This window comes from Petaurus breviceps, unplaced genomic scaffold (genome assembly GCF_028583685.1).
Source record: "Petaurus breviceps papuanus isolate PSGF00001 unplaced genomic scaffold, PetGlider_PUasm1.0 37, whole genome shotgun sequence".
In the NCBI taxonomy this organism is placed as follows: domain Eukaryota; kingdom Metazoa; phylum Chordata; class Mammalia; order Diprotodontia; family Petauridae; genus Petaurus; species Petaurus breviceps.
Genome location: NW_027186296.1, coordinates 64,322,291 through 64,337,125, shown reverse-complemented (window position 1 = coordinate 64,337,125; position 14,835 = coordinate 64,322,291). Strand labels below are relative to the sequence as shown.

Here is a 14,835-nt window from a genome sequence, read left to right as displayed (position 1 = left end):
TATGTTATGGAAATGCTTCATTCCATAAATTAAAAATAAAATTTAATAATCAAAACCTGTCTTCAATCAAAGACAATATATAGATAAATATATACAAGGCAAACTACATACAGCATAAATATGAAATAATTACTAGACAAGGGGGAAGGGGATTAAGAGATTTTGGGGAAGGTTTCCTTCAGGAGAAGGGATTTTAGCTGGGGCCTAAAGGAAGCCGGGGAGGTAGGTCATAGTCAGGTTGGAGGAGGGAGAGCATTCCAGGCATGCTTTACAGCCAGAGAGAAGTAGCCACGTAATGGAGTGCTTTGTTTGTGGAACAATCAGGAGGCCAGTGTCACTGGATGGAAGAATGGGAATTGGGGAGTAAGGAGTAAGAAGATTGGAAAAGTAGGAGGGGGCTGGGCTATGAGGGGCTTTGAATGCCAAACAAAGCATTTTGTATTTGTTCTTGGAGGCACTAGGAAACCACTGGAATGGGAGTAGTGAGGGTGATGACACGATCAGCTAAATGAAGTGTGGACTGGAGTTGGAGAGACTTGAGGCAGGCAGAATCTGCAAGAGCAGGCTATTGTGATAGTCCAGGCACGAGGTGATGAGAGCCTATACTGGAGTGGTGGTAATGTCCCAGGAGAGAAGGAGGTGTATTTGAGAGATGTTTCTTCCTCTTACCAGCTGTGTGACCTTAGGCAAGTCATTTATTTTTTTTGCACCATAGTTTATTCATCTGTAAAATGAGGGGATTGGAACTGGTTATCTCAAAGTCCCATCTGCCTGTGAATCTATGGCTCCTAAGAGTCTCTATGATAAGGAAGTAACCCCAGGTTCTCCATCCACTTCCTTCTCCCCTCTGCCTCAAAGACTCCTGTTCTTCCTTTAACCTGTAATTCAAACACCATCTTTTTTGTGAAGCCTTTCTTGATCCTCCCAAATTCTCGCTCCTTCTCTAAGTCTTTGTATTTAACTACTTGTATGTATTTTATTTATTAACTTCATATTTATATTATACATATTTATTTATATTCTTGTTGTCTCCTCTACACAAGGTCCTTGTGAATAGGGATCATTTCATTCTTTGTATTACCCCTAATGCCACCCTAGTCTAATGCATAGCAGGTGCTTAATAAATGCTTTGTGGCTCGATTGATTCTCAAAACCTATGCCAGGAGAGCTTAACTTGTGACAAGTCCTACTTGGCTAAGCTTGGAGAGCCTCATCACCCTAGGATTGGCCATAGGGTGAGGATTTGTTACTGCAACTTATGAACACCATTTCTACTAAGTCCTACAGGGGATGTGATCTGCACTAATCAATCGATCACTGAATTAACAAGCATTTATTAAACCCTTGTTGGCACTTTGCTAAGCACTGAGGACAGAAAGAAAGTTTAAAACATGGTCCCTCCCCTTAAGGAGCTCACATTCTAAGGGGGAGACAACACACAAAAATTGTGTATTATGGGCTTCTATGTAATTCTGCAAATGTCCTTGATAGATATCTGCTCTTAGCCTGATCATCAACACAGAATATACCTATACACATATGATAAACATACACAGATACATATACACATCTCCACATCCATATCCACATATATACAAATAAGAAAGAAAGAAGAAAAATGGTTTCTTATTCTGTTTCTTTTCCATTACTCTTAGGCTGATCTGATGAATTAGTTGAAGTATTTGCTTAGGCTGTGTATGTCCCTTCTATTCCTTACTAAAAGTTTCCAAAAACATTTTTCCTCTGGAAGTTTGTATTTTCTTTAATTTTAGTGTACTTATGTGTCTGTAATTGTATTCATTATTTATATGTGTGTATGTATATAAATATGATAGATTTCCATTTCTTATGATCTTTACATACACAAATATCTCTCATTATATATTAAGGCTAATGCTTATTCATATCAGTAGATTATTAGATTACTAGATGGTGCTTATGTTGATACTTTCTCAGCCACTCATGTCTGCTATCTTTATTAAGGGCTCTCACATTAAAACTTGTAGAGGCAAAGCAAGAACACATGAGTGTGTTTACTCTCTAATTCATAAGGCTAATGTTTTTAAGACATATCTGCTAATGACTATAGGTATCTATTATAAAAGATTGTGACTGAGAGGAGTGATCTGTGACAAGAAATATTTTCTCTATAGTACAAATAAACATAATCCTGTCTGTGAAGGACTTAGCTGAGAGGTCTTAGTGGTATATGACATTCTTTATCTATTTGCAGCATGGGAAGGAGTTAGTAATATTAATGGGATCACATAATAGGAAGGTCCCTTAGAGATCACAAGGGTGGGGGGGGACCCTGCAGCCTCAAGGCCAGATGTGGCCCTCTTGGCCCATAAGTGTGGCCCTTTGACTAAATCCAAACTTCACAGAACAAATCTCCGTAATAAAAGGATTTGTTCTGTAAAAAGTGGACTTAGTTAAAAGGCCACACCTGAGGACCTAGAAGGCCACATGTGGCATTGAGGCTGTAGGTTCCCCAACTCTGAATTAGTTAAACACCTTTGTTGTATAGATGGGGAAAACTGAGGCCTAAGAGGTGGAATGAGTCACATAGAAAGGGTGTCATGTTCAATTTCAAACAGCTTAATATTAGTAGTAAGTAAAACCCCAGCAAACATGATTATAGAATCTTCAGAGTTAGAAAGCCTTTGGATCTCAGACAATAAGCATGTATTACATTCAAGCATATAAACACTTTCCATGTGTCAGGAACTTTGCTAGATGAGGGGACACAGATGTGAAGTGGGAGAATCCCTGACCTCAAGGAGTTTACTAGGGGGATACAACAGGTTCATAAAAAGCAAACGCAGAATAAACAATAAAATAAATATATAAAGATTTGGGGAGCTAAGGGATTAACAAATGGAAGACTCAAGGAAGATCTCTTGAGGGAAATGGTACTTGAGCCTTAAAGGGAGCTATGTGTTCCAAGACATGAGCAGGTGAGGAGAGAAGTATTCCAGGAATAGGGACCAGCCTGAACAGAGTGAGAACAGAAGGTAGTCTGGTTTTGCTGGAGCACAGAGTGCACGAGAGGGAGTAATATATAATCAAGCTGGAAAGGTAGGCTAGATCCAGATTGTAAAGGGTTTTAAGTATCGAGCAAAAGAATCTAGCCTTTATCTTAAAGGCAATTATATATATAGGGAGTCCAAACTACAAGCTAATAATATATAAAACACAACAGTCATTTTAAATAACACCATTATTTCAATCTAAAAATTTTCATCTTCAAATACTTCTTTATGATTTCAGTATTCCTCCCATTGGATGAAAGCCAAGAATTATAGAATGTGAGGGTTTTTGGTGATACAAGGCAATTAAAATGGGGAACAAGTGAGATGAAACCTCAGTGCCAGTGACTTTGAGATTGAAAACAGTCACGACCATTGGCATCATTCATATCTGTGTGTATTTCTGGGTTTTTTACTTCACCAAGGAGAACCCTTTCATATTTCAAATTATTCTTAGTGTCTAGCCTAGGAACATTTACAACTGTGCCTGCATACTTAATAAGTGCTTTCTTATGGTGACTATTATGGTTTAAATTGTAATCATTTTCACTTTGTGTCAGGTTTCCCTGCCCTCACCTGTGTCCAGGGTATGTTAACCTTCTGAGAGCTTACATCCTAATTTTCCTGGGAGTGGAGGATTCAAGAGAAACATCTATATATATCAAAATATAATTATTTCTACATTCTATAAAAATTATTTTTGAGAAGTTACCCCTTTCCTTCCCCCATGGCCACTCCCCACTCCCACAGTCTCTAAACTAATCTAATCTAATCTGATCTGATCTGATCTATGGCCTTGACTATTGGTAAAAGTCTCCTCAGTCTCTCTGGGAGGGAAGATGTTAAATCACTAGAGCTTGGTATAGAGGGAATTATCTATCACAAAACCCTTTTCTTATTTTTTTGCTTTGATTGTTAATTTTGCAGAAATCTCTCCAGCAACCGGCTTACCACACTGTCATGGCAACTCTTCCAGACATTGAGTCTCCGTGAACTGTAAGTTCATCCTGAAGGCCTTTCTCGAAAGTGGCTCTGTGTGTGTATGTGTGCTTGTTTGTATATGGCTGTGTGTGTGCACACATGTACTCAGGGTGGCAGGAAAGCAAGGATAAGAGACTGCATGTGGACAGTGCTGAACTCTTCAATCTGCCCAGCTGGACAGGAAGAGGTTATAATGTCTAGTAGAAGCCAAAGAGATCCATTACATAACTTGCTTTCTGTCTATGTTTAGAGTTCTATGTTCTGTCATGTTTAGAGTTCGTTTCAGAAGATAACAATACTTCTGCCACATGGGCCCTGGTTTAGTGGTCTGTGGCTAGTTAGATTTGGTGGTCTGGAGACAGAGCTAATGAGGCCAAGGTCACATGTTTAGTCTTCAGTTCTCTTCTTCTGTGTTTGGCAGTTAGCTCTGCTCTGTTACATGACTGATGACAGCATCATTAACCTTAGCCAGCTATCTTGAAAATGCATATTATTGGTTACAGTAGGAACAGAGTAAGAGTAGATGGATGAATGGAGATGCATGACTGCTTCTGGAAAAAAAGTAACTTAAAGCAAATGCTGATGGTAGAGTCAATAGTGTTATTTTTGAGCTTGGAATAAATTAAAGAATGCCTTGGAGAAGACTCATCTTATGAATGGAATCCAGAGTTCTGGGTGCCGGGAATCCTACCCATGTCCCTTTTCATTTGATGACTCTTGAGTAAAATGCCTCAGTCCAAATTCTCAAAATGTAAATTTCTCCATTGTTTTTGCCAAGATGCAAGTGCTCTGGACTCGTGCCTGGCCTGCTGGCCCTTCACCCTTTCCTCCTGCCATCTGTCAGGATTGAAGGGCATGTATGAGTCATAATCATACCTTGAGAGGCACAGCTTGCAGGGAAGGGAATATTTACATCCTGTGTCACATTATTCCATCTCACCAAGTAGACGCCACTTGTCTGCAAGGATCCTGAGGATGAAGATCCTCTTCAGTACCCTCAGGAATGATTGGTTGGGAAAATACAGGTATACTTTGATTTACAGAGGGAACATATGTGTTCCTGAGAGGGTTTGCCATTTCATTCAAATCCTAGTAGGGTTTGTTATTTCCTTCTTAGGGTCTACCTTGCCTTTGATCATGACAACTAGGTGAGTGATGGTGCCTAATACTGGTGTAGCAGGCCTTGTAGTCTTTTTTTATCTTTAGTGACATATCTCTTAAACAGAGATATACTACTAAAGTGTCCTGCTATAGCTTGTTGTTTAGAAACTATATCTCTATAAAGAACTAAACAGGATTCAATTAGTGATACTGTTAATACCAAACATAGAAAGTTTTTAAATGAATAGGAAAATGTCCAAGATACCAAATAGCAAGCTATATTATTTAATTTTATCTATTGACTTTAGGAAATTGTCATAAGAGCCTAGAATTTAGAAATGGAGGGACCTCAGAGACCATCTGGTCTTTAGCTCTCTTTTCATTATTGTGGAAATCAATACAGCTTGCCTCAAGTTACCTCAATTGCAAATAGCTAAGTTGATATCTGAACACAAGTCCAATGATTCTACATCTGTTTCTTTTCTTTGCACCGTAATATTAATTCCAGTAGAGATTAATCCTCCACTGTCCCATCATCTGCCTTCCTGCCTATCCTATGCTTACGCTCAGCTGTATGCACACTTTGATATTCCACTTGTATCTGAGTAAAAAAGGCTTTAATTTTTCAATGACAATCTTTTTGTGTATAATCTGAAGTCTTTTATGCTGCCAAGGCTCAGCGGGGTGAAGGGGCCAATGTGCTGCACATTCAATTTAGTAAAGAAGTATGTAGCCTGAATTATCCTAACACATCTATTGTACATCTATCATGGGCAAGGCATTATTTTAGGGGTTGGGGATGCAGTGAGGTATAAGACATGGTCAAAAAGATTGTGATTTAGTTAAGAATTGTCGGTATTGAGAGCTTCTAGACTGGAGCTCTAGAGACACTGTCCCACTCATTCTGGGAAACAGGATAGCATCTCTCTGGGGACATCGAAGGTCCACAGCCTACTGAATTATTGATAAAGCATTCAGTGCTCCTTCTGAAAAATAATTGGACATGAAATCAATGGTGTGCTGCCCTGGTGACCTGTTTTGTGGAGTTTTAGAAACAGTTGTTCAATAGATATATATACTGAAAAAAAGTCAGATTTATCCCAGAGGATCATGGGATTCTGCATTCATCTTCACCAGTGATCAATAGAGCTGTGAGCTATCAGTGACTTATGAACAAATGAAGATATTTTCTCAAGTGGAAGTCAGTGCGTTATCACTACCATGTCCACTGAGTATTTTATTTCTGTCACATTGTTAAATAAAAAAAATATTAAGCAAAGAAATCCCCCTCTGAGGAGGAATCAAGCAAGTGGGGGGTGTCTATTTATGAGGAACAATTAACATGCTAGATATGAAATTTATCATCAGACTGGAGAAGGATCAGGTTGCTTTTTGCTGTGACTGTGATTAAAATCTAAACAATTCCCATTTCTGGCACACAGTCTGTTGATAGAAGAAAAATATGATCATGGTTCCTACACTGCAGGGGAACAGGAATGAAAGGCATTAGTAGGACTCAATAGAGATGGAAAGGAATTGTCAAGGACCAGAAAAATGCTAAGGACCACTAGACAACAAAGGAAGAGAAAGAGAGGAAGCACCAAGCAAAAAGATGCTATAAATTATCGAGTTTTCCTCAAAGGCTTTTCATGGGGTAATTTTCACAGCCCTTCTTGGAGACTTTATCTGCATCAGCTGTGTCTGCATCTGTTGTAGAAGATGAAGAGTTAGAGACAGTCTACAAAGAATTACCTAAGCCTCTGAAAATTAAATCAGCATATTATTTAGTAGTGAATAACTTTAATGCAAAAGTGGAGATGGGGTGGATGATGAAAAATATGTTGGAAATCTGACTCAGGATTAAGAATCAAGGAAGGCTAATAGCTTATAGACTAAACAACAACCTACATATCATGAAAATTTCTTTAAGTGAGTTGAGATGTATCTTCAGACATATGCTGTTCTCCAAATCTCCCTAAACAATTAGGCCATTATTATCCTTGCTGTGATTTGTACTTTTTGTTCAAAGAAGCTTAGTAGCCTCCTAATGAGTGGGGGTACCATTACAGGATTCTCTTCTTGATTGGAGTTTCTGAGGAGGCGAACCATCGGACATTTCTCTGGCTTATGTGACATGGGAATTGAATAGTTAAGAACATCATTTTGTGCTGAAATTGTGCTTCCTTTCCTTCTCCCTAATAGAATGGGGACCTTCTTAGATCTCTATTTTCTTTTGATCTTAAAGAAATAAAAGTTCTATTTTTGAGTTAAAAAAACAAACACCAGCACTAGTAAAGAATGAAGGAGATGTGACTAGATGACATTCCACATGGAATGGAACTGGGGGTTTGAGGCAACTGCAAACTTGATATTAGTCAACTGACTGCAAAAAAAGCTATTGTGCTTTAAGTATACTATAGCACAGGTGTGAAATATGCAGTCATTAAGCCTAACCAGATTAAAATTTAATTGGGAAATATTTAACAAAATAAAAATACAAAAGAACATAAATATGTTAATATGTGGTTGGATCCTTGTGCATGGGTTAGTGTGTGAATTTGTTACCACTTATTTACAGTATTAAGTAGTGTCCAAAAAGGGGAGATTATAGTCTTACTAGGATTGGCCCTGATCAGAGCACATTTGGAGCATACTGTGTTGATGTGTCATATTTTAGGAAAGACATTGATAAATTGGAGAATGCCCAGAGGAGGGTAACCAGGATGAGAAAACTTGATACCATGAAGATGTTTAGCATGGAGAAGAGAAGGCCCTCAAATATATGAAGGATTATCACACGAAAGAGGGATTATATGTTCTTCTTGACTCCAGGGATCAGAACTTGAAGGAATTAGTGGAAATTAGATAGAGGAACATTTTGGCCCAAATTAAGGGAAAAAACACAAACCTTTCCCAAACGATTAAAGCTGCCCAGCAATGGAATGGACTGCCTATGTATCCACAAAATTTCATTTGGAAAGGATCAGAGAGGCTATCTAGTCTGATGTAGACTGGAAGAAAAATTCCCCTTACAATATATCCAATAAATAGTCACCCAGAGGTCATTAAATAAAGGATGAATGGCTGGCCATTTGTTTGAACATTTGTTAGGGATGCTGTTCAGGTAAAAATTTGGTAGGTAGTTTCTGAGATCCCTGTCACCTCTAAAATTCTGTGATTTCAAGAATTCTATTCAGGGAAGGGCAAGGGGAGCTGTTTTTCTTTTCCTGTAAAGGTTATAATTAAGCTAGCCCTGATATGGATTTCAGAATTTCTGCCAAAGTCATGGAGTAACATGACTGTTTTCCCACATTAAGAAGGTATGTGCTTGTTTTAGAAGTACAGTTGGACAAATGCCCTGGAAGCCCTCAAGGAACCTAACTATCCACTGAGAGAAATTTCCATGGCCTATTTGACTTCTGCCTCAATGGATATATCATAGTATCATGGTCAATGTTTCTGTTTAATCCATGCTTAGGTGCTAAGATTCATTCTGTTGCATGGTGATCTGAACCTTTGCCTGTCCATTCCAGGATAGAAGATCTGAGAGAACAGGATAATGGAGGGAGGGCTAGCTCAGCTTTGGTAATGAATGATCTTGTCTTTGAAGAATGAAGTTGCCTTCAAAAGGCCTTCCTGGGTAAACTAGCCAGACAATCGGACATTTCTAGGGAGAGGAGAAAAAAACAAAACAAAACATCTTCCTCAGGGATACCTAGCAATGTAGTTGGAACTTAACTCAGTATGGACAGGAGATAGGGGGTGATGGAAGGCTTAGTGCTTCAAGTCCTGGTATGTGAACTATGTGATCTCTCTCCATAACTGAAGGCTTCAGTGTCTCTTCTTGGTTTCTTAAAAGAGCTGGAGTTGCATTTCTTCATGAATCAATGTTATATAACCTGACCCCCCTGAGTCAAATGAGGTTTGATGAAATAGCATGCCTGTTTCCCTACTTAATGCCTTGGCCCCCTCAATCTTAATCCAAGAGGGTCACTGGCACCAGGAATGCTATGGAAAAGGAAAAGAAAAACAGCTCAGATAATACTCCAGGAAAATCAATTTTTATAAAAACCCAATCATGGCCTTGGCCACATTGCAAAGAGCCAGTGTCTAGTGCAGGACAGCATATTCAGTAACTGGACTGAGTTAATTTGTGGGAATCCCCCTGGGTCCTGTGATTAGGCCCTCAGCCATTGAGGTGCTAGGGAAGGGTGTTGGTAAATTTTGCCCTGAAGCAGCTGCTGCTGTATTATTCATGGGGACCTCATACATTATTGATAGATCTAAGAAAGCTGTACTTTATTACTTACAGATCTGCCCCTGAAACTCAGGGACAGGAAACTCCTGCAAGTGACCTGATTTTTGTGGAGGATGGCTAATAGAGAGGAGAGAAAAGGGCAGTATCCTTATTACTAACCACTTTGCCCTTCCTTAACCCTTATTTAATTCTACACCTGGTCCTCTCACCTTTCAGGGAGTCACAGTGATTGCTAGGTCTGCTTCTTGCAAGTTGGGAATCTATAGGAATATCATATTAAAATCACTTTATGTACCAATGAATGACTTATATAGCATCTCACCCATAGCAATAGTTCCAGAGTCAGCCATTTAAACCCATTCTCCACCAGAATTTCTAGGATGATCTGTGAATGTTTTGAGAACAACTTTTTATCTCAAATATGTTGTTGTCCTCTGAATCTACTCTGACTTTGTTATGGTGATGAAGACACCAACAACTATATAAGGACAAACTTCCAAAGAATGTACAGAAATACAAGGCTAGTTTGACAGATTAGCTACAAAACCCTCCACCAATCCCCTACTCCAAAGACTCCTCATAGAATGGAGGTGAGCCTGGTTTATGAAGGTCTATGCCACTGGAACATAAGCTCTGGCAGATTTTGCCATGCTGGAAAGTCCTTGAGTATAGTTCTGGCAATGGGCTGTTCAAGGAGCAGCCTAACTAAATATGCAAAAGTTCATCATCAGTGGTCAGTCCACTCAGTAATTAATTCTTTGTTCATGTCAATTCATGAAGCAAAGAAAAATGTAAAATCACCATCAGTTCTGTGTTGTCCCCTTCATCTTCTGCAGCAACAGTAGCAGAGCAGTGGAAGAGAAGGCAGAGGGTGTTAAGAATCACAATTTTTAGGTAGTCTATAAATATTATTAACTTTTGGTACTCTAAATGTGTTTCCCATCAAATGACCAATGAATTGACACACTACTAGAGGATGTCAATATTGACATTCTCATTATAAAGGAAGACAAAAGTCAGTTGAAACTAAATGGAAGGGTGGCTCACAAGTTCTCCTTGCAGAGGCAAATAACAGAGTTGGAAGAGTTTTTAAGTGTGTATCCAAAGGAAACAAAAGACTATCATTTCATGAGACACTTGGTCATCTCTAACTGTAGTGCTCATTATGAGTATTTGGGGAAAAAATCACCACAAAAAAAGTTGTAGCATATGTGCCCACATCTGTTGCAGAATTTGAAGAGGTAGGAAAATTCCACAAAATTCTCCATAAAACCCTGAAGATTAAATTAACATATACTTTAATGTGTAGTAACGTCAGTGCAAAAGTGAGCATAGGGAAAAAAGAACAATGAAAAATATGTTGGAAAATCCAGTTCAGGATTAAGAAGCAAGATGGGCTAACAGTTGTAGACTACACAAAAGCTCATGTATCATGGATACTTTCTTCAAGAAGTGAGTTGGTATGCCCTCTACATTATGCAATATCACCAAAAATGAAGTTGACTATATTTTTACAGAAACATATAGCCTGGTTACCATTCTTAGAATTACTTCCAATCAGTTGTCTCTGTACAGTTAAACCCATTGACTTGTTACAGCAAAATAAAATCAATATCAAATTAGAAAAAAAAATAATACATACCCTGCAATTAAAACAGCTCACATCTCATTCATTTAAACAAGTTATCAATGATGAAAATGGGAACTGAATAAAAGAACAGACAATGAAATAGACTAGGATACTTTTCTAACAACAACAATAATAATAGGCAGCAGTTATATAATGTTTTAAACTTTGCAAAGCGCTTTAAATATGCTGTCTCATTTGATCTAGGGAAGTTTAATCTATGTTAATCAATCACCATAAAGAAGATAAAATAAATGAGAAAAATAAAATAAATATAAATGAGCCTAAAAACCACTTCAGAATATGGATAATTTCCTTCTTAAGGGAGAGAAATGCCCACCAAGGACAACATGTTTAGGACAGAAATTTATTTAAATATAAATTAAATTTAATTTAATACCATCAAATAAAAATGGTCAATATCTACAAGTTTTAACAGACCATTTTCTCCATCTATAACGGAAAAGCTACCATATTTGTACTCTAAAGTCTCAATCCCTGATGTGCTGTATGAGGTAGTAGAAATGGTGCCAAAGGGAACAAAAACACAAAACACAGCTGGACCAGATCACATACTCACAGAGAAGGTTCATGTTGGGAGTGATGTAATTTTGAAGACACTGAGGGATTTCAACCTTAAGAGATCTAAGAGAGGGAAAATACTAAATACTAGAAAAGATCACAGACATAATTGCTAATGAAAAATGGTGATGGAGAAAATAATAGATGCTAATACAAGTTCCTAATTTCCTCCTTAGGAAATCTTTATAAGAATCATATGTATAAGAGCATTTGATAAAGGTATGAGAAGAGAATAGGTAGGTTTTTACAAATGATATACTTTCCTAGACCACATCTTTATAATCATGTACTTGATTGAAAGTTCCAAAGAGAACAAGATTACAAAGCATTTACTATTCTTTAAGTGTCACAAAGCATTTGATTCAATACTGGAAAATAACATCTTAAAAGGTGTTTTCCATACATATGTTAAACCATACAGAATTCCTTGAAAGGTTACAGGAGAGGCATATTTGTTTGATGGTCCACCTTAAGGCTTTTCAACAAATGGAACAGGCTTTTATTTATTGGTTTGGTAGGTAGTGCATTTCTTGCTAGCAGAGGTCTTCAAGTAAAGCCTGGATGACCATCTGTTGGGAATCTTCTAAGAAAAATGACTGTTTGGGGTTTATCTCATTTTGAATTCTAGGATGATGAGTCTTTAAAATCTTTCTCCTTTCCATTTTAAAGTTCCTTTCCTACTTCAAGACCCAATTCACTCACACTTGGATTATTGCTATGACCTCCTAACTGTTCATCATTTTCAGTTTCTTCCTCTTCTAGTCAATCCTATATATTTCAGCCAAATTAGCATTGAAAAAGCCCTTACTTTGATCAGGAAAACCTTTATAGTTCCTTAGTCCCACCAAGGTAAAGTCTCCCAAACTTTAATATGCATTTTTGAATCTCTGAAATCAATGTCTTTCCTTTCCTTCTATATTCTTTTCTTACTTCTTTCCAAAATTTGAAGCAATGAGCATTTATTAAATGCCTAGGAAATGCAAAATTCAGTGCCTAATGCTGAGAAGGATTCAATGAGAGGAAGACTTGTCTTTTAGGGGACAATCAGGGGACATAGGAGTTTTTTAAACAGTAATTGAATGGCCGCTTGTTGGCACCTTATAGACGAGATTCTTAATCAATTATAGGTTGAACTGGATGATCTCTGAGGTCTCTTATAACTTTTGGCTTTTGTGATTCTATGACATGTAAACAATTAACCATAATATTAAACAGAATATGACAAGTTTACGTAAGTTGTGGAAACATGGTTAATGTGAAATCCCAGAAAATTTCCTTCTGGGGGATACAGAAAAAGCTTTCCCAGTGAGCTTTGAAAGATGATCATGATTGCAACAGGTAGAGGTAGGAATGGAACATATTCTAGTTGTAAAAATTGGCATGTCACAGCATGGAAGTGGAATAATGCAGGTTCTGTTCAGGCAATAGTGTTTCGCTAGAGCATGGAATATTCAAAAGGGAAGCAGTGTAAGATAATTCTAGAAAGATCAGTTTTTGCCAGATTGAGGAGCATGAATGTTATTTGGTGGGCAATGGGGAGCCATTGAAAGTTTTTGAGCAACAGAATGATGTAATCCATTTAGTGGATGAAGAATATTAATTACTATCTGGTGAATACAAAAGGAAGCAGATTTAATTCATCTTTCCTCTAATTTTTCTAGTTCAAAAAGAAAAAAAAATCATAGATGAGCAAACTTTTGGCACTTTTTAATAAGGTTTTGTCAAATACGCTCTTCTCTTAATCTCTGAAGACCAGGTGTAGGCCATCTCTGCTTCTCTAGTAAAATTCTTGGAGTTACCCTGTTCTTTGGTTGAATGATTTTCTTTCTCTATTTTTGTCCATAGGAGATTAGAGCAAAATTTCTTCAACTGTAGCTGTGACATCCGCTGGATGCAGCTGTGGCAAGAGCAGGGTGAGGCCAAACTGAACAGTCAGAATCTCTTCTGCATCAGCACAGATGGCTCTCGAATTCCCCTGCAGCGTATGAACATCACCCAGTGTGGTAAGTAGGCTGAACGAAAATGTAGATTCTCCTGTCTTCTCTGTACCAGGCCTAGGCTCCTTATCTTCCACTAAAGACTGGGGCCAAAAATTATGATGTCAAACTATGACCTCCAAATTCTCCCATTGCCCCTTCAGCCCAGATCTCATGAAACGTATCTGGGATTTGAGGGAATGCCAGTATGCCCATTTTACTGTGCCATCCCTATCCATTTTGGGCACAGTTATACGAGTCATGGTTTTAGGAATGCAGGAGAATTAACCACATTCTTTTCAATTATCTCCTACTTCCTATCCATCTTCTTCTCTTAATGCAATTTCATTTTGTTATTTTGGAAAAGGCAGCATAATATATGGGAAAGAGCACTGGATAGAATTCAAAGAGCTGGGTTTGAGTCTATTCTCCATTATTTATTAGTTGTATAACCTTGACCAAATCATTTCTCATCCCTGAGCTCTGTTCAGTATCCTTAGTAATAAAATGGAGAGAATAAAATTTTCCCTTATTGATCTCCCATGGTTGTTATGAGGATAAAATCAGATTATTTATGTCTGTCACTTAATCAATAAGTCTTAAGGAGTCGATTAAGGTATTTAGAGGTTTAAGCAACTTGTTCACTTTTCAAGTGTCAAAGGTCAACTTTGCATCCAGGTGTTTTGTACTTCAAATACAGTACTCTAGTCATTATTCGATATTATCTTAAATACTTGGTAAACAGTATACCAACATACACATTTAAAATGTTACTTAATTAAAATAAATTAATTTAAAATTTATTTTAAAATACATTTTATCTGTTGTTTTTGTACCACTTATATTCCCCAATGGAGTCTTTCCTACTTATTCCCCCCAAGAGAGAGTCTTATATCAAATATACTTCAGCAAAACTAACCTATACATTGAAAAAGTCTGAGATCATATGCAGACATTCATACTCATATTCCCCAACCTTTACCATGAAGTGTGGGAGGTGTCTTCATGCAGATCTTCTTTGGGAACATGTTGGTCATTGTGCTTTTCTGCAGTCAGTTTTATTGTATTGTATTGTTGTTCTTTCTAATTTTTCTTCCTACATTGTTGTAGTCATTGCATATGGTGTTTTTCTGGCTTTGTTTCCTTCACTTTACATCGATTCATATATGGTTAGTCTTCCTACATTTCCCCATATTCATTCAGAGTAATTTTCTGCTACGTGCATCCATGACAATTTATTTAGCTATTTCACAATTGATGGACATCTAGTTTTTTTCTACA

The 14,835-nt window shown here is 37.6% G+C and overlaps 1 protein-coding gene across 6 annotated transcripts in view; it reads left to right on the top strand.

The window, feature by feature from the left end:
• Positions 1 to 14,835, top strand: part of NTRK3 (neurotrophic receptor tyrosine kinase 3) — a 462,765-nt gene that overhangs the window by 146,435 nt on the left and 301,495 nt on the right. For all 6 annotated transcript variants that reach the window (XM_069098548.1, XM_069098546.1, XM_069098547.1 and 3 more), the window contains exons 4-5: positions 3,957 to 4,025; positions 13,424 to 13,581. In XM_069098548.1, coding sequence (XP_068954649.1) covers positions 3,957 to 4,025; positions 13,424 to 13,581 — 227 coding nt within the window. The remainder of the gene's footprint in view (positions 1 to 3,956; positions 4,026 to 13,423; positions 13,582 to 14,835) is intronic.